We start from the raw sequence: 19,626 nt of genomic DNA, 5'->3' as shown, positions 1-19,626 counted from the left end.
GGCAAGAATACACTGAAGAACTGTACAAAAAAAGATCTTCACAGCCAAGATAATCACGATGGTGTGATCACCCACCTAGAGCCAGACATCCTGGAATGTGAAGTCAACTGGGCATTAGAAAGCATCACTACGAACAAAGCTAGTGGAGGTGATGGAATTCCAATTGAGCTCTTTCAAATCCTGAAAGATGATGCTGTGAAAGTGCTGCACTCAATATGCCGGCAAATTTGGAAAACTCAGCAGTGGCCACAGGACTGGAAAAGGTCAGTTTTCATTCCAACCCCAAAGAAAGGCAATGCCAAAGAATGCTCAAACTACCGCACAATTACACTCATCTCACATGCTAGTAAAGTAATGCTCAAAATTCTCCAAGCCAGACTTCAGCAATATGTGAACTGTGAAATTCCTGATGTTCAAGCTGGTTTTAGAAAAGGCAGAGTAACCAGAGATCAAATTGCCAACATCCGCTGGATCATGGGAAAAGCAAGAGAGTTCCAGAAAAACTTCTATTTCTGCTTTATTGACTATGCCAAAGCCTTTGACTGTGTGGATCAAAATAAACTGTGGAAAATTCTTCAAGAGATGGGAATACCAGACCACCTGACATGCCTCTTGAGAAACCTGTATGCACGTCAGGAAGCAACAGTTAGAATTGGACATGGAACAACAGACTGGTTCCAAATAGGAAAAGGAGTACATCAAGGCTGTGTACTGTCACCCTGCTTATTTAACTTCTATGCAGAGTACATCATGAGAAACACTGGGCTGGAAGAAGCACAAGCTGGAATCAAGATTGCCTGGAGAAATATCAATAACCTCAGATATGCAGATGACACCACCCTTATGGCAGAAAGTGAAGAGGAACTAAAAGCCTCTTGATGAAAGTGAAATAGGAGAGTGAAAAATTTGGCTTAAAGCTCAACATTCAGAAAACAAAGATCATGGCATCTGGTCCCATCACTTCATGGGAAATAGATGGGGAAACAGTGGAAGCAGTGAGAGACTTTATTTTGGGGGGCTCCAAAATCACTGCAGATGGTGACTGCAGCCATGTAATTAAAAGACGCTTACTCCTTGGAAGGAAAGTTATGACCAACCTAGATAGCATATTCAAAAGCAGAGACATTATTTTGTCAACAAAGGTCTGTCTAGTCAAGGCTATGGTTTTTCCTGTGGTCATGTATGGATGTGAGAGTTGGACTGTGAAGAAAGTTGAGTGCTGAAGAATTTATGCTTTTGAAGTGTGGTGTTGGAGAAGACTCTTGAGAGTCCCTTGGACTGCAAGGAGATCCAACCAGTCCCTCCTAAAGGAGATCATTCCTGGGTGTTCATTGGAAGGACTGATGGCTAAAGCTGAAACTCCAGTACTTTGGCCACCTCACGCGAAGACTTAACTCTTTGGAAAAGACCTTGATGCTGGGAGGGATTAGGGGCAGGAGAAGAAGGGGATGACAGGATGAGATGTCTGGATGGCATCACCGACTTGATGTACATGAGTTTGAGTGAACTCCGGGAGTTGGTGATGGACAGGGAGGCCTGGTGTGCTGCGATTCATGGGGTCACAAAGAGTTGGACACGACTGAGCAACTGAACTGAACTGAACTGAAACTTTATAAAACCGTTTTCATGTAACCTTCGAAATATGGTTGTATTCTTGTTTTATGGATGACAGAATTAATACTTGCATTAAGTAATGTACCAATTCCATATAACAGTATATGAGCCAGTTAGGACTAAAACTCATTATCTTGTATTTCCAAGGGCCCTGTTCTTCACTAATACTGTTACATTTCTGTTGCCTCACCATAGTATCCTGTACTCATCATTCTTACAGTCTGTTGTGTTTTCATGTACATTATCTAATTTGATCCTCAAAAACTGTGAGGTACGTATAGTTCAGGTATTACTAACATTGGGCTTCCCAGGTTCTGCTAGTGGTAAAGAGACCTGCGTGCCTTTGCCAGGAGACTTAAGAGATGTGGGTTCAATCTCTCGGCCAGGAAGATCTCCTGAAGAAGAACATGGCAACCCACTCAGTATTCTTGAGAATCCCATGGACAGAGGAGCCTGGTGGGCTACAGTCCATAGGGTCTCAAAGAGTCGGACACGATTGAAGTGACTTAGCATTCATTCATGCATTATTGATATTATGATCTCACTTTGATAAGGAAATTCAAGGTAAGATAAAGTTAATGATGTAAAGTAGCCAGGACCACTTTCTAGTTCTATTGTTTATTTTGTATGTCTACTCACCTTTCCTGTTGTTCATTTTTTTCTTTTTAGTCTAGATAATTAACTAGTTTTTTTCTATTAAATGAAGGCTTAAAAAAGAAGTTAAATAAGTTTAAGAGGTCAGTACTATAGTAAGTAAAAAGAACAGATCCAGATCTAAACATATGCCTTCTGGTTGCTGTTTTCTTAAAATATTCTGTCCTGGAATAAAGTACCTACTGGAAAACCAACAAGTTTCTTGAGACTTGTCTGTACCCTGATTGAGAATTATTCTGTTAGATGTATATAGGATTATTTGGAGAGATCAGAAGTAGAGGTTGGTGATATCAGTTATAATGTCATGTTAACAAAAATTTTTCACATATATAAAATTCAGATGAAACAAATGTGAAATGATGACATTCTTAGTGAAGATCAAAGTTTTAATATTTGAGTATTTTCACTTAAAAATGCCCCAGGAATGAAGTGTTAGATTCTCCCCAGCCTACCAACATTCATATTATTTACTAATGTTCAGAATTTTGTAATTTATTTGATAATACTTTTAAAATAGGAGCTAATCTTCTGCTTTTTAAAGATTATTATTATTATCCCTGAAACTTGTGTTTGAAGAGTGAATGAGATAGGAAAGAAACAGTTCGTATCGTGTAGATGCCTTACGATCCTTTCATCTATTCTAAACAGCTGCTATGAGCCCTTCTGAAGTGTTGGTGTATTGATTTCTTATGGCTGCTATAACAAATTACCACAAACTCAGTTGCTTAAAATAACAGAACTTTATTCTCTTACAGTCACAGAGGCCAAAAGTCTGAAATTAGTAACACTGGCCTGAAATACGGTGTTGGCAGGGCTGTGTGCCCTCTGGAGGTTCCAGGGGAGAATGCGTGCCTCACCTCTTCCAGCTTCTGGTGGCTGCCAGTGTTAATTGGTTTGTGACTGCATCCCTCCAGTCTCTGCCTCTGTGGTCAGATTACCTTCTTTTCTTCTATCTGTGTCAGATCTCCTTCTGCCTTCTTATAAAGTAAATGTGATTGTACTTGGATAATCCAGGATAATCTCACCATCTCAAAATCCTCAATCATGTCTATACAGTCTTTTTTTTTTTTTTGCCATGTAAAGTACCATTCAAAGCTTCCAGGGATTAGGTTGGGGATGTCTTTTGCTAGAGCAGTTACTCAACATACCCCAATTCTTATTGCCTCTCACTTTTTCTTCATCTTTCCTGTCTCGTCTTTTCTCTTCTTTTCTATTTTTATTCTTTTTCATCTTCCAGAAGCACAGGGTGTTAAGTAGATGGAATGGGTATGATCCAGACGTATCAGGAGTTGAGTAGGTATGGTCTAGATCAGTAAGTGAGCCTTATTGCCCTTATAGAATACCAGACTGTGTTCACATTAAGTTTTTGTTGTCATCGAATCAGTTGACAGTAGTGGTATCTTTATAAATTCAGCATGCTTTTTCAAAATAATTATTGAATCTTTGGGTAAAGTATGTGAGTTAACATGAAATTGCATTTCAGTTAAAGTATCTGTTGATTAGATTGACAGACATTGATATCATTATTGAGAAAAATAGCCAAATAACTACAAGCATTGTTTCAAAATTAATTTTCCTTTAAGCAGTTTTTTTTTTTTTTTCTTCACTATTGTGTTTTATTTCAGGGATAGCTCAGACTTGAATCTAATGAAGGGAAACAGAAGAGTTGGCAGAGTTCTGATTCAAAAGTCCATGTCAAGAGACTTGTATCATTTTGGAGCCTCTGTTTCCTAATATCTATAATAACGGAGTTGAATGATTGTTAACATCCTTTCTATTAATAACTCTAAAAGCCTCTGTCTAGTATGTAGTATAAGGTATTTAAAAACCAACAAACATGCAGATAAACAACAAATCTCATTTATTTTGTGCTACTTGAAAAAGGAATCATTTGTAAGGTTATTTTGAAATAGCTGTCCTTGCCTTTTGTTTTTCTGTAGATGGACCACACATCCCCGACCTACATGCTTGCTAACTTAACCCACTTACATTCTGAACAACTTCTACAAGGCTTGAATCTTCTTCGTCAACATCACGAACTCTGTGACATCATTCTTCGAGTAGGTGATGTTAAAATTCACGCTCACAAAGTGGTACTTGCCAGCATCAGCCCGTATTTCAAAGCTATGTTCACTGGAAACCTCTCTGAAAAAGAGAACAGTGAAGTTGAGTTTCAGTGCATTGATGAGACTGCTCTCCAGGCCATTGTGGAATATGCCTATACAGGGACTGTTTTTATTTCACAAGATACAGTTGAATCTCTCCTTCCAGCAGCAAACCTACTGCAGATAAAACTTGTCCTGAAAGAATGTTGCGCATTTCTTGAAAGCCAACTTGATCCTGGTAATTGTATTGGAATTTCTCGTTTTGCAGAGACGTATGGTTGCCATGACCTTTATTTGGCAGCCACTAAATACATATGCCAGAATTTTGAAGCTGTTTGCCAGACTGAAGAGTTTTTTGAGCTCACTCATGCTGATTTGGATGAAATCGTTTCCAATGACTGTTTGAATGTAGCTACTGAAGAGACTGTTTTTTATGCACTTGAGTCTTGGATCAAGTATGATGTCCAAGAACGCCAGAAGTACTTAGCTCAGCTACTTAACAGTGTGCGATTACCGTTGCTCAGTGTTAAGTTTCTCACTAGATTATATGAAGCAAATCATCTTATTCGTGATGATCGCACTTGTAAACATCTTTTGAATGAAGCTCTGAAGTACCACTTTATGCCCGAACACAGACTGTCTCATCAGACAGTCTTGATGACACGACCTCGCTGTGCTCCCAAAGTACTTTGTGCAGTAGGAGGAAAATCTGGACTGTTTGCCTGTTTAGATAGGTAAATATAAGGTTTTAAAGGATGGATGTGACGTGGGCTTGATCCCTGGGTTGGGAAGATCCCCTGGAGGAGGAAATGGCAACCCACTCCAGTATTCTTGTCTAGAAAATCCCATGGACGGAGGAGCCTGGCGGGCTGTGGTCCGTGGCGTTGCAAAGAGTCGGACACGACTAAAGCGACTTAGCACAACACACATTAATAGATTGTATACTCTTAAAATTTGCTGATTTTTTAATATTTTTAAAATAGTTTTATTTTCCTGTTTACTTTCTTTGCTTTTTTGATTTTTTCTCTTCTTCTTAAAACACTTATCTGTCTGTTTTAATCAGATTGTTGTCCATTCTCTGTAACACTCTCAATTAACCCCTCTTCCCTCCCAGTGCAAAAATTTTATCCGTCCTACTTACTCGTGAACTTTTCTACCATTTTATGCCCTTTTTTTTCCCTTTGTGAAATCATTTACATCTTTGAGTCAGACTAGGTCAGAGAGGATTTATTATTACTAGCTATATCAGACAATGCTAAAGAAGAGAGCTCAGAATCTGTGATGAAGGCAGACTGGGACAAGAATGTGTCTGAATGAGTACAATTAATCAGAATAACCACTAAGGAAATAAAAAATAGGATACTAATACAAGTCTTGGAATTTCCATGCAATTTATTTTCTTCATGTAAATATTTTTTAACAACAGTAGTAAAATGGTGCTTTCTTTTCTAATAACTTAAATAGGAGTTGTCAGACTTTTTCTGTGAAGAGCCAGCCAAATAGTAAATATTTCAGACTTTGTGGGCATATGGTCTGTGTAACTACCTAAGTCTGTCATTGTAGTACAAGAGTGGCCATAGACAATACATAAACATGAAATGGCTGGGTTCCAATAAAACTGTGTTTACAAAAGTAGCTGGTGGGTTGAATTAGACCCATAGCAATCATGATTTAGAGCATTCCACTGGTAACTTTAGTCTGTTTTTTATTTTATATTAGATATAGTTGATTAACAGTGTTGTGTTACACAGATAACTTTTGTACATTGAAAATATAGCTGGATGTTACCTTTGCTTTTCTCTTAACTGAGATTGCTTTATGAAAACGTTTATGTTTAATATATTTGTTTAATATTCTAAAATATTTCCAGACATTTAGTAGAATGAGTTTCCTCCAATAAGAGGAGACTGTTGTTTTTTAAATCAAAGTCAGTTAGTGGGTTCTTTATCTTTTAAAAAGTCTTGGTGTACATTTTAATTGTGGTTTAAAACTGGTATTGTTGAGGTTGGGCTAACAATACCTTTAAAGTTCCCTCATGCCCCTCCTGAATACCATCTCCTTCTCTCCCCCAGAAGTAACCACTATTCTGAATTTTTAATGGATTATTCCTTTGCATTTTGTTGTAATTTTGCCACATATGTGCCCCAATATATAGTTAGGCTTTGTAAATTTTTATATATAAATGCAGTAATACCATATATATTCTTTAAGGATGTGTTTTCTTTGAACAGAAAGTTTATAAAATTGAGATTGCATGAGGAAATAGTTCATTTAATTTTATTGGTATATGATAGTATAGTGAAAGTGAAGTCACTCAGTTGAGTCCGACTCTTCGCGACCCCATGGACTGTAGTCTACCAGGCTCCTCCGTCCATGGGATTTCCCAGGCAAGAGTACTGGAATGGGTTGCCATTGCCTTCTCCTTGCCTTCTCCATTATAGTAGATGGACATAATATAACATTTTCTTTCTGTAATGAATATGTTAACTATAAAAATTAGTTGAAATGTTCCACATATATAGAAAAGTTCACAAATCCCAAGTATACAGCTCAATGAGTTATCACCAAGTAAGCATTACAAACCATTTCACGAAAAGAGTATAACCAACACTCACAAGCCACCCTTAAGGTCCCTCCCTGTCCTCTCTGAAGGTAACTGCTATCCTCATTTCTAATCTAGAGATTAGAAATGCTTTTGAATTTGATGGAAGTGAAACTGTATTGCAGAATCAATTTGGCCTGTTTCCCTGAACATTATATGTGTGAGGTTCACTGCTGGTGTGTGTAGTTGTAGTTTGTTCGTTTTCATTGCTGTATAGTATTTTCTTACAAGATATGCACAGTTTACTAACCCATTTTATAATTGATGAGAAATCTGATTATTCTCAGTTTTTGATTATTAAAAATAATGCTACTGTGAACATCATTGTACATACATATATATATATATATATGTGCATTTCTTTTGCATGCATATCTAGGAATGGAATTGCTTAGTCATAGGGTGGACACATCACATTTATGCATTCTCCTTTTGATAGATGATTGTGTTGTGCTGCTATAAATATTTCTCTATTTGTGTCCTTTTGCAAACTATCTGTCTAGGCATTCCGTAGAATAGATACACAAGAATGCAATAGCTGTATCAGAGCATATGTGTATCTTCTATTTTGCCAGATATTGTTTATGGGCCATTTTGATGTTTTAAATTTTAATGTTTGTCTGCTTGTTCTTTAGTGTGGAGATGTACTTTCCTCAGAATGACTCTTGGATTGGTTTGGCACCCCTAAACATTCCTCGCTATGAATTTGGAATATGCGTTTTAGACCAAAAAGTGTATGTTATAGGTGGTATTGAAACTAACGTGCGTCCTGGCATCACTATCAGAAAACATGAAAATTCAGTAGAATGCTGGAATCCTGATACAAATACTTGGACTTCTCTCGAGAGGATGAATGAGAGTCGTAGTACCCTTGGAGTAGTGGTACTTGCAGGAGAACTTTATGCTTTGGGTGGTTATGATGGACAGTCTTACTTGCAATCTGTAGAGAAGTATATTCCCAAAGTAAGAAAATGGCAACCTGTGGCACCCATGACTACGACAAGAAGTTGTTTTGCTGCAGCAGTGTTGGATGGAATGATATACGCCATTGGAGGGTATGGTCCTGCCCACATGAACAGGTATTGAACTTAATCAAGTTGCATATGCTTGTGGGTTTTTGAAAGTATCATTAACAGTGATTTCTAGATTTTAAATGATTTGTGCATATAAATGAACTTCTCTAATTTAAAAAAAATGTTAATAGGTACTTGGGAGACTTAGTCTGCTCCACGTGCGAGTATGTCTGTAATTATCTACATGGAGATTTAATACACACCTAAAAATCAGTTCCCACTTATTAAATTTTACTCATTCATCAGTATAAATGGACTGGATTTTAAAATTCATGAGTCTGAAAATATGGTGAAGTTAGATCACTTTCGATTTGGGATAGTGTGTGTATGTGTAAGTGTGTGTGTGGGTGTTTGTATGTGAATGATCTGTTATTGCACTGCTTAATAGAATAAAAAAGTGAAAAGTGTCATTTCTGTACACTTCTAAGGTATTATAATGCATCATAAACTTTAAACCTTATTTAAATATGCCTTTCTGTATTCTTATTCTATAATCATACGTGTATCATTATGTATCTGAGCTGTGCTAGAGTTTAAATGTGAAATTTCTGTGTTTTGTAGTATTCTTTTAATAAAGGAGAAATAGATATGAGGAAAAAAGTATAAAGTGACTGCTTATAAGGAAAATTAATCATAATTCTGATCCTTTGTTGAAAGTTGAGGTTCTAAAAATACCATCTCTAATGGTATTTTTTTTCCCACGAAATTTTTAATTCTGCTTAAAAATTCACCAGGAATCTAATAGTATTTATCTGCAATAGTGGTACATATTTTATTTATTATAAGCATTTTAATGAAAGAGTGTGTGGTGGTTTGTTAACAGACTGAGAAAGCAGTTACACAATAGTATTTCGTCTATAAATTTTTATTTCTGTGCAGACTAAATTTTTCCTCCTTTTTGTTGCTCCTTTAGTTGAAGGAAAAGTATCTGGAGCCCAGACATGCATTTGTGTTCTTTGAAAAGCCGCTAGCAGAAATTTGTAAGATAAAAGATTACATACTTTAATTTTGAGATAATGCTGTTGAAGTTTTAAGTTCTTGTTACAAGTTAATCACGAGACTTTTCTTGTTTGGTGATTTTGCTCTTACTCTCTTTATCCTGGTGTACTTTCAGAAATAGTTATAGTTTAGTCTTTTAGTCTAGCCTAGTCCCTATTCTGAACTCCAGACTGACTCTCAAATGCTTCAGGCTTTCTTGAGAAGTTAGGCTGGAACCAGCATAGGCTCAGCCCACTTACCTTTGTGCCCCTTCAGGGCAAAGCATAGGCTTCGAGGCCTTCTGGGATTTTCCAGGGAAACTTTTCTGGAAATTCTGATTTGATTTGAATTTCCTAATCCAGTTTGGAAATGCCAAGAATTCTTGGAATGCACACTTGATCTAAATCCTGAATGACTTGATCTGAGTCCTGAAGGAATTCTCCTGAATGACTCAGATTATTATGATTAGCCAGTTTGTGTTTGGAAATCTGTAGTGTTTATTCTGAAGTAAGTCACCATGAATTCACCTGTAAGAAAAAATCCTCTTTTCCTCCTCACCGTCTTTCCTTCTCATAGTTGAGTGGAAGATCCTTAGTATCTTTAGGAAACATGTATGTTCAGTATGTGATTTTCAAAGTCCTTTCACATGCATATTCACTGGACTTTATTCTTACATGAATCCTTGATGTTGTATTATCCCCATGTTTGCAGATGAGAGGAAATGACTTCTCTAGGGTTACACAAATCCAAAGTAGTAGGGCCAGGGTTTATACAGCTTTGGGTATGCATTATACTTGAATCCAAATTTTCTGACTTCAAAGGCTCTATGCCCTTCACACACCTTCCTGTTCGTACAATATAATGGAGTAGGATATGGCTGTTACTGCACCAGTCTACAAGGTAAGCTTTTATCCTGCGATTTTTATCAGCAAAATATAAATATTTGGAACAAACTGCTCTTGTTTTATGTCTATCCATTTGCACTTTTAAAACTCTGGTGGGTTTTAGTTGCTTTAGGAGGAAGAGTGACCCAAAGAACATGTGAATTAATTCTTTCTTTTGTGAATGTTTGCAGTGTGGAGCGTTACGATCCAAGTAAAGACTCCTGGGAGATGGTTGCATCTATGGCAGATAAAAGGATTCACTTTGGTGTGGGTGTCATGCTAGGCTTTATTTTCGTGGTGGGTGGACATAATGGTGTTTCACATTTGTCAAGCATTGAAAGATACGATCCTCATCAAAATCAGTGGACTGTGTGCAGACCAATGAAAGAACCCAGAACAGGTAATAATAATGTCCCAATATCTAAACATATAGGACAATATGTTTTTATAGTGATATTCTTAAAATAGTAGTTTCTTGGGATATAACAGTAAATGACTTGTCCAGAAAAAACCTTTATGATGAACTTGACAGACAATCTTGATTAGACAAAACTATATAGATTTCTTATTTTAATATGCCAATGCACATATTGTTATTTTTTTAAACTTATAGAGTACATTTTGAGAAATACTGATAACAGAAAGTATCTGATAGAAGCTCTTTTTGTCCATGTAACAAATGTTGTTTTATGTCTTACACACACACAGTATCTTTGGATTGTTCTATTTGGTTTTTTGGTTTTTATTACTGTACATCAGTGGTCTGCCTGTTCACTTTCAAATGTTCTCTCTTCCTCAAGAGATACAGTTGATCTGGAAAGGATTGGACTTCAGGTTGCATAAAGATAAACAAATACTTCTTTGAGGAAAAGAAATTATCCTTGAACCCAAACTCAAATCACATGATTTTAAGAGGAATATTTTACTGGTGGAAATGCTTTAGGAGTATCCCTTGCATTTATGATTAAAGAAACTCCTGAAAAATAAACATACAAAGGAAATTGAAAAGAGAAAATGGGATGCACTGTTTTAGTCATCTACTATAATGAGTTTCTGTGGTACCATTGAGTGAGAAAGCCCCAAAACAATGAAAATATAAAATAATAGGGTAGCCTTGTTCTTTTTAGAACTGTATATAAAGTAGAATTTATAAGCATAAATTATATAGTTTAATATATATTTAAAATGTCAATATATTTGAAAACAAGTAAATGATTTTTTAAAAAATAGAAATTTAAATTGAGAAGAAAGTTTTGTGGAAAGATACATACTACATTCTTAATACTTAACTGTGGTGGAGAGGGAGAGTAGGATTGGGGAGGAGAGGTGAAGGAATGCTTGAGCTGTTTTATATGAAGGGATTTTTTTTCCCGGTAAGCACGTATTGCTCTGTTGCTTGTAAAATGAATAATAGATTGTTGAAATGTATTTTAAGAAAACATTTAAATACAAATTTAGTGTGAAGTCAGCTTCGTGGTTAACATATTTTTCCTCCTATTTTTTTAACCTACCTTTCCTAGGAGTTGGTGCTGCAGTAATTGATAACTACCTTTATGTAGTTGGTGGTCACTCAGGGTCTTCATATCTGAATACCGTGCAGAAATATGACCCTATCTCAGATACGTGGCTGGATTCAGCTGGCATGATATACTGTCGCTGCAATTTTGGACTCACTGCACTTTAACTAGTGTGGACTTGTGGAAATAGTGTAGTGACGGACCTCGTGACGCATGAGAGGATGCCCAGGTTTCTGAAGCCACAAAGCTACACTGCTTTCTCTTTAACTTAAAATGGCATGAAGACTCAAAGTTTTGTTGGGTACTTTGAACTGACAAGTAGCTTTGATTGCTCTTGATTACATAGTGAATCAGTAATCCAAAAAAAAAAAAAAAAAAACCACAAAAAACAAAGATCTTGCCAACTGAATTGTGCACTTTTTTTTTTCCTGAAACTGGGATAGAATAGTTTTATGTTCATAAGTGTACATGTGGAAAAACCCTTGCTGCTTTTTAAAAAAATGTAGCTTTCTCCCTTCTCCTTGTTGTGCACCATGATGAGAGATGCTTAGATGCTGGAGTATACTGAGTCACTCAGTAGACAGGCTGATAGTCTGTTGGATATAAACTCAGATGCTTCACATTTTAAACAAACAAAGGGCTGCTCCCCACCCCACCCCACCCTATTTTTAAGGGTTGTGAATTACACACCTAGTGAATCACCTGGATTTTCTTCCTGCTAAATGGCTTTAGGGCTGGGGATATAATCAGTTTGCAAGATAAATGCATTTACTATCATGATTTGGAGTCCTGTTTAAGCAATCAATTTACTGTGTATGCCTTTTTTATATGGGCAGGTTAATGCTGGATGAATTTAGTTACCCATCTATGCTATGCTAAGCACGGATAGAAAGAGTTAAGCATATCCGTTTCAATTTCTTTTTATAGAAGTACGGCAGGCTTCCCAGTGTTGATGTAAATATTTGACAAATGTTGCCACCCTTAGTGCACATTGAGTTTTTTCATGTAACCTTACAATAATTTTAGTTTTTTAAGACTTTTGTTTGCTTTTTCAAAGTGTTCAGATATAAAAATGGTGCTAACTGTAGGATCTATTATAAGGCTGTGACAATGTTCTTTTGGATGTTAAATATGAAATATGCATGACATGTTTTTATAGTATTTTTCATTTTTACTAGCTTGGTTCATTTGTGCTTATTAAAAATGTTGGTGATTATACTAATATTTACATCCAAAAATTATTCAAGCAGCCTATGTTATGCTTTTCATGGTTCCTGAATAGTGATTTAAAGATATACTTTGTCTGTTTTTCGTTGTGCTGGATGTTATATGCCCGTCTTAAAAACAGAAATATATGCATTAAATATAAAGCACTAGGCAGTTAAGCATTACCTTATACATTTCTTAGGTAACTGAATATTTTAAAGTTATTGAGGAAAACTGGAACTCGATGTTTACCTGAGTAATGGTTCTAATTCAGTTCTCCTTTGACTAAAGAAATGATCTTTTAAAGTAAAATTGTTTGCTATAAGCTAAGTGACAGCTTATTTAAAAGAACTGACTAATTCATTTTGTTTTGCATGTTTTAGTAAATGTCTGTTAATCTTGAATACGTTACTTTGCATTAGAGTGTTGGTACTTGTATTTTTGGTACTATAGTAATTTTGTTTTCCTTATTTTTTTCTTTCGTTTTTCTTTTTTAAGACTGCCCACTGTCTCCTTCATAGTCTCTTTAAAACTAATATATATTTGTCTTAAAAAAAATTCATACTATATTCTTAAGTGCCATAATGTTCTGAACTATTGTTAAGAAGCCATTTATAATGATAATACATAGGTTCATTTTTAGGATATGTGTTATTTCTTGAAAACTACTTATAGCCGGGCAGTTTTCCATTTTCCTTGTTCTTCCATAAACTGCCAGTTGTAGATTTAAATATATACTACAAAACTATGTGAACTCATCTTTAATCATATAGGTAGTTTCATGCTTTATAAATATTTGCACAGATTATAAAACCTTGCAAGTGAATTTTAGTCTCTTTCTAATTAAGAACTCAACAAGAGCTACTAATAAAATTGACAGGCTGAATATTTTCTATGTTGCTTGTTTGAATAACTTAATGATATATAGCAATAACTTTTTCATTGATTTGAATAAATCTGTTGAATAGAAACAAGGTGCACTATTGTGACTGGCCTAGATTTCATTTAAAGAAAGCAGTTTAAAGCAATTGAAAACAGATTGCATCACATGTGTAATTTTAAATCCCCAACTCCACTTTCTTTCTGTTTCAATCAAAAGAATTTTTTCTTGATAATACTAAAAATGTTAATCAATAGTTAAATACATCCTATTCCAGGTTTTTAATTCCCTCTCCCCAGAAGATAAGGGAATTTGAAGGACTAGAAATTTATTTTAATTGTAAACCAATCTATACTATACCTCTCATTTTCACAATGTTTTCTGTACATATCATTCCCACTGTCGTGTTATTATAAAATATATAATCATTTGGTAAATTAGACCAAAGGCATAAGTTGATCACTGTTTTGGAACAACCTAAATTTCATCTCAGTGAAGACTAAATGTGAAACATCTTGGGCAATAGTATGAGCCATATCCTAGAGAACCAATTATGAAAACCTGGGAAAAGGAAGCGAAAAACCCCTCAAATTTAGAAATATTTATGTTAGGCTTGCTAAACCTACTTTACTGTCATAACAACCAGAGGTATCGTGACCTGACAGCTGATAACCTTAGAACAGAGCCTTCTTGTTCACATTTGTAAGAGGTTTCATCATGAATACTTTACTGACAACTTGTGAATTTAAAGCCACATTTCTTTACGTTAAAAAGGATCAAAATGTTGTAATATAAATTTCCAGAACTGAAGATTTTAGAAATAATTTTGTACACTCAAGGAAAGGCAAAGGCTATTTAAGATTGCGTAAACTATTTTGGAAAAAAGTACAGTGGGAAATAGAAATTAATCCAATCAGCTAGAAGACAATTGCCCTCTGTAATTATGATAAGACTTAATCTGTTAGGAATTTTTTAGCCATTTAATATTTGTTGACTATAGTCATAGAACTCAAGTGATTAATGTAGTCCAAAGGATAGTTTAGTTATGTAATTTCCATGTTATTGCTAATACTGTTTTACACATGAATGAATATTACTTTCTAGGATGTACTATCAAGTAATAGGATGGCATTAGGTTTTGAAAAGTTATTTTGGTAACTTGATGAATATGGAGGGTCTACTGTACATACAAGATACTGTGCTAGATGCTATGGGAGCTAGGAATATAAAGCAAATATAGCCTCCATTCAAAGAGTAAAATATAGTGAGGCAGACTTATACCCAAATAACTGTTATGGTAAAGGGTGAATCTAATTCCTTATTTCCAACATCATGAGAAGTGATCAGAGATCCAATTTATGTATAAACATTTGTGTCTTCTAGTGTCCAATTAGGTTTTATTGACATGACATAAAATAGAATTATGTAAAAAACTAATATTTATATAACTCCAGCTTTCCTAAAATTGGATGATATATTTTCTAGTAGAAATACAGAACTATAGAAAATTTTAAAAATATTTATTATGCTTTCAAATCTCTGGCTGACTTTGAAGGAAAAAATATGTAAATATAATGCTGTGTGTTTTCAGTTTTGGTGTTGGATTTCTGGTATCGTCACCTAAGTGCTCATTTTCAGGAAAATCAGATTCTACAATAAATATACTGCTTCAAGTTCAATAAACTTGTGATAACCTCTATAACCTCTGTAGTTTGAAAGTTAAGAACTTACAAAGATGTCACATGTCAAGTTAACATCCAGTTCTACTTCTTAACCTTTTTTTCCTTTGTAAAACAGCACTTTAATTAGACATGATTTAATTAGATACAGTTATTCTATGGCTGCATATATATTAGATTTCACTTACAGGATGTTGATTCAGTGTTGATATACATTTGAAAAGAGTGAGGAAAACAGTAAGTTTTGAATACTATAGGTTTACAAGTTTTCTTACTGGTGTGAATATGGAGTTAAAAATCCAGTTTACATCTCTGCAGAGAGAAAAATTGTTATCCATATGTCTTTTTATCGTATACATATTTAACTAGAGATAATTTATTGTTAATTTTGTCAAATTATCATGTGTAAGTCCCGTTTATTTTAAAATACTAAGCAAAAAGTTCCAAGTTTGCCTTAAAAACAAGTGAAATTAAAGAACTGGATGATAATGCCTATATTTTTGCCTTATGAATTGTGCTGTATCATAAACCAGAGATGGTTTTGATTTTAACAGGATTATGAAATTTTGTAGATGTAGAGTACTAATATTTGTACTCTTGCAAAGAATGTGATCTAGTTGTGGATTATGTTAGTGTTTAAATGTTTTTGTATATGTATTTTACCTCTGAATATGTATCTTTTTAGCATCAGGGTTTTATTTTATTTTTGTTTACAGAGTAAAGTGGCATTTAACTTGTTGAAGGTTGTATTCCTTTGTCTTTTATTTTTAAAGTTCTTTGTGTGTACTATTGTGGTTATGCTCTGTATTGACTATGGTTAAATTTCATTTAATGTGAAATATTTAAAATAAATACGAAAAACAAGAATGTGTGTGTGTATCCATTGTTGTGAATTGACCCAAGCTCACTTTGTCATGCTCAACTCTTAGGTTCTTTTCAGAAGATAGTGGCCACAAAAATTGGAATTGAATGTGGGATAGCTATTCCTTTACATCCTTGTTAGCAGGTTATAATGAAAACATGTCTTAAACTAACTTCTACTACATATTTAGACTCTTTAGATTAACAAAGCAGGATTAACAGATGGATTCTGATAACCCTTGCATACAAGGGCTGGAAATATCTTTAGACGTTCCACGTATCTTAAAACTTTAATTTCCCCAGTAAATATCCCTGACATTTAATATACTAATTAGCAAAACATTGGATACAGATCAAATTGTGGGTAAGAGATATATTTGTATTTGCCTTAAGCTTGGGTTTCCTGGTTAGAAGGCCAGCTAACCATCCCTCAACTGCATTCTTAATGAGGGCAACTCCTAGGGTTGAAGTAGAAACAGATACATACTGAAGTAGTTAAGGTATTATAGATGATATATATAAATACTCATTTTGGGAAGACATTAAAATGTTGGATTTAAGATTTCTAGACTGGATGCTTTTGAAATTCTGCTTTTTAATTCTAGTGAAAGTGAAAGGACTGTAGCCCATCGGACTCCTCCATCCATGGAATTTTCCAGGCAAGGGTACTGGAGTGGGTTGCCATTTCCTTCTCCAGGGGATCTTCCTGACCCAGGGATTGAACCTGGGTCTCCTGCATTGTAGGCAGACGCTTTTACCGTCTGAGCCACCAGGGAAGCCCAAAATTTTAAGACATTCACAGATAGCTTTCATGTTACCCAGAAAATCTGTCTGCAGTTATTAGAGTTTAGTTATGTTTAAGACATAACGGAAGGTGTAAAGGGGTAACAAGCCATATCCTACAGTCTGCTTAAGGAATGAAAAATACACCTCCTTTGTTTTTTTGGCTTTTGTTGTTTCAGTAAGGGAGAATGGAATGCCACTCTGGCAGAGCCCTAGCAGTGCCTCTAATGTTCTTTCTAAAATTACTAGATGCTTCTCTTGTTTGGGGCCAGTGTGGGAACGGGAGTGAAAGTTTCAGCTCAGTTTGGATGAGTGGATTGTAGGAGTCAGCAGTAGACTCATCATGGGATACAAAAAACTGTTTCAAGAGTCCAAACTATTAAGGCCAGGAGTAAAATTGAGTTCTGTGTTAAGATAGGCTTAGAACAGTTGAAACGGTTTTGGTATGTCTTCTTTCCTCCCTCTTTTTAATAGAAATGGAATCTTCCTGTACCCATCACCCAGCTTCAACAATTAAGCACATTTTGTTAATCCTACTTTTCCTCATTTTTCACCCTACTTTTTTTTTTTTTGGCTGAAATACTTTAAAGAGAATCCCAAACATGGAATATAACTGGTAAATAATTGAGGCTGCATCTCGAAGTGATAAACATGTTCAAAAATTTCATTCTATGAGCACCACTGATAACATCACACTTTAAACATTTAATATTTTTATAATATTTAGTATTTGTTGTTTAGTTGCTAAGTCGTGTCTGACTGTTTTTGTGACCTCATGGACTGTAACCCACCAGGCTTCTCTGTCCGTGAGATTTCCCAGGCAAGAATACTGGAGTGGGTTGCCATTTCCTTCTCCAGAAGATCTTCCAGACCTAGGGACTGAATCTGCTTCTCTCCAATAGCAGGCAGATTCTTTACCACTAAGCCACCTGGAAAGCCCAATATTTAGTATGGTCTGTATTAAAATTTCCCTTACTGTCTCAGAATTTTTTTTTCTGTTACTTGGTTGAGTCAGGAGCTAAATAAGGTTTATACATTGCTTTTGACAGTTAACACCCCTAAGTTATTTTTAATCTCTGCCTACCAGTCACTGCCCTCCTCCCCCTCTTCATGTCATTTACTTGTTAATAAATGAGATTGTTCATCTAGTAGATTGTCCCATGTTCTAGATTTGACTGATTGCTTTTTGTGTGTTTTGTTTAACTTATGTCCTATTCTGCAAATGTTCTATACATTAACTAATGGCTATGGACTCTAGATTTAGATTTTTTTTTTTGGGCAAGCATGGTTGATGCTGCATATACTTTCTATTGTATCTGAGGCATGTTATGTTTGGTTACAGCACATCAGGAGATGCTAACATTAATCACAGTTTGGGTTCAGCTGTCAGCCTGTTGCCTTCATTATCAAGTTCCCCATCAAACTCTCAATTGGTTTTAGCAGCTGTTAATGAGTACTACTGGATCCATCATCATATTGGGTGGTAAAATGGTAATTTTCTATCTCTGCCATTCCTTTTGCATTTATTAGCTGGAATTCTATAAAAGAAGGCTCTTCCTCATCATTTAGTTGAGTACCTTGAGATAAGGTCTGTACAGGAAAAGCTGGGGAAAATATGTGATACATTCCTTTCTCAAAATAATGAATTGGTGCTCTACACAACTCCAAAGGTGATCAAGTATTAAACTCATGATATATTTTTATATGTTTGTATGTGTTTCAACCAACACATCTTAAGCCTGTGGATACCTTCATGAAGTTCCATTGAACACCTCCTTGCTTTTATAGAGTTATTTTCACATAATTTAGAATGATTACAAAGAAGTTGTAAGGATAATACAGAAATTACTATATAACTTTTTCAAGGTACACCAGTTTTTGGCATTTTGCCACTTGTTTTATTGTCCTTTCTTTTTTTTTTTTAAGTCATTTGTAATGTTGCATACAGTGTATCTTTTTATACCTTAATACTTAAACACATATATCCCAAGAATAAGGCTACTCATTCTCTTATGTAAGCACAGTTCAGGTGTCAAAATTGTGTTTTGGCTTTTCCTTTACATTTTCGTTCTCAGATCTAGAATCAGCCATTTCTCCAAAGGACCCTATCACCTTTTGCTGGTAAATGATATGTAGAGATCCCAATGTTTTACTAGTGGTAATTTCTGCTACTGAGTTGTCATTGCTTGTAGGCTATTCAATAAGCAGAATCAGGAAATGCTTCCTTTAAAATTTTACTTTCATTTTACTTAAATTTTTGGATTTTAATGACTTTTTCTTAGCCTGAAAATCTTGGCTTCTATCAACATTAACATAATTTAATTATATTATTTTACAACATACTTAACAATGATTTCAAAATAACAATACTGATATGAACAATAAAACCAATAAGTACCGTTGAGTCCTTTGTGATTTTTTTTGTCCTTAGAATGTGTTTCACAAGTATCAACAATAAAAATACTGGTCTTAGAGTGAAATGAAGAAATATTTGGTTAAAACATCATTGATGTTCAGTGAGGCTACTTTAATGGAAGTTTAATTTTTAGGAGTATACTTGTAAATTTCATTTTTAAATTATATGGAATATTTACTTGACTGCAAAGTTGAAAGTATATGAAAAGATACATTCACATAAGTTTTGTGTATATTTCCATTTCTTTCACTCTGTTCATTTTTATTTTTCGGCCATGCCGAGAGGCATGTGGGATCTTAGTTCCCTGCTGCTGCTGCTGCTGCTGCTGCTAAGTCGCTTAAGTTGTGTCCGACTCTGTGCGACCCCATAGATGG

The 19,626-nt window shown here is 35.1% G+C and overlaps 1 protein-coding gene and 1 non-coding gene across 3 annotated transcripts in view; one reads left to right on the top strand and one right to left on the bottom strand.

Moving 5' to 3' along the window:
* Window positions 1-16,059, top strand: part of KLHL28 (kelch like family member 28) — a 32,486-nt gene extending 16,427 nt beyond the window's left edge. The window contains exons 2-5 of one of the 2 annotated variants that reach the window (XM_059879066.1): window positions 4,209-5,107; window positions 7,611-8,054; window positions 10,102-10,310; window positions 11,431-16,059. In XM_059879066.1, coding sequence (XP_059735049.1) covers window positions 4,209-5,107; window positions 7,611-8,054; window positions 10,102-10,310; window positions 11,431-11,594 — 1,716 coding nt within the window. In that variant the 3' untranslated portion in view covers window positions 11,595-16,059. The remainder of the gene's footprint in view (window positions 1-4,208; window positions 5,108-7,610; window positions 8,055-10,101; window positions 10,311-11,430) is intronic. The other variant, NM_001099030.1, reaches the window with a different exon arrangement.
* A 696-nt stretch (window positions 16,060-16,755) lies between these two features.
* On the bottom strand, window positions 16,756-16,829 carry TRNAC-ACA (transfer RNA cysteine (anticodon ACA)). Its single transcript has one exon. It is a non-coding gene; the product is annotated as a tRNA-Cys (tRNA).
* Between the last annotated feature and the right edge of the window lie 2,797 nt (window positions 16,830-19,626).

This window comes from Bos taurus, chromosome 21 (genome assembly GCF_002263795.3).
Source record: "Bos taurus isolate L1 Dominette 01449 registration number 42190680 breed Hereford chromosome 21, ARS-UCD2.0, whole genome shotgun sequence".
In the NCBI taxonomy this organism is placed as follows: domain Eukaryota; kingdom Metazoa; phylum Chordata; class Mammalia; order Artiodactyla; family Bovidae; genus Bos; species Bos taurus.
Note: the sequence above shows the minus strand (reverse complement) of the source record. Positions and strands in the feature narration are given on the sequence as shown.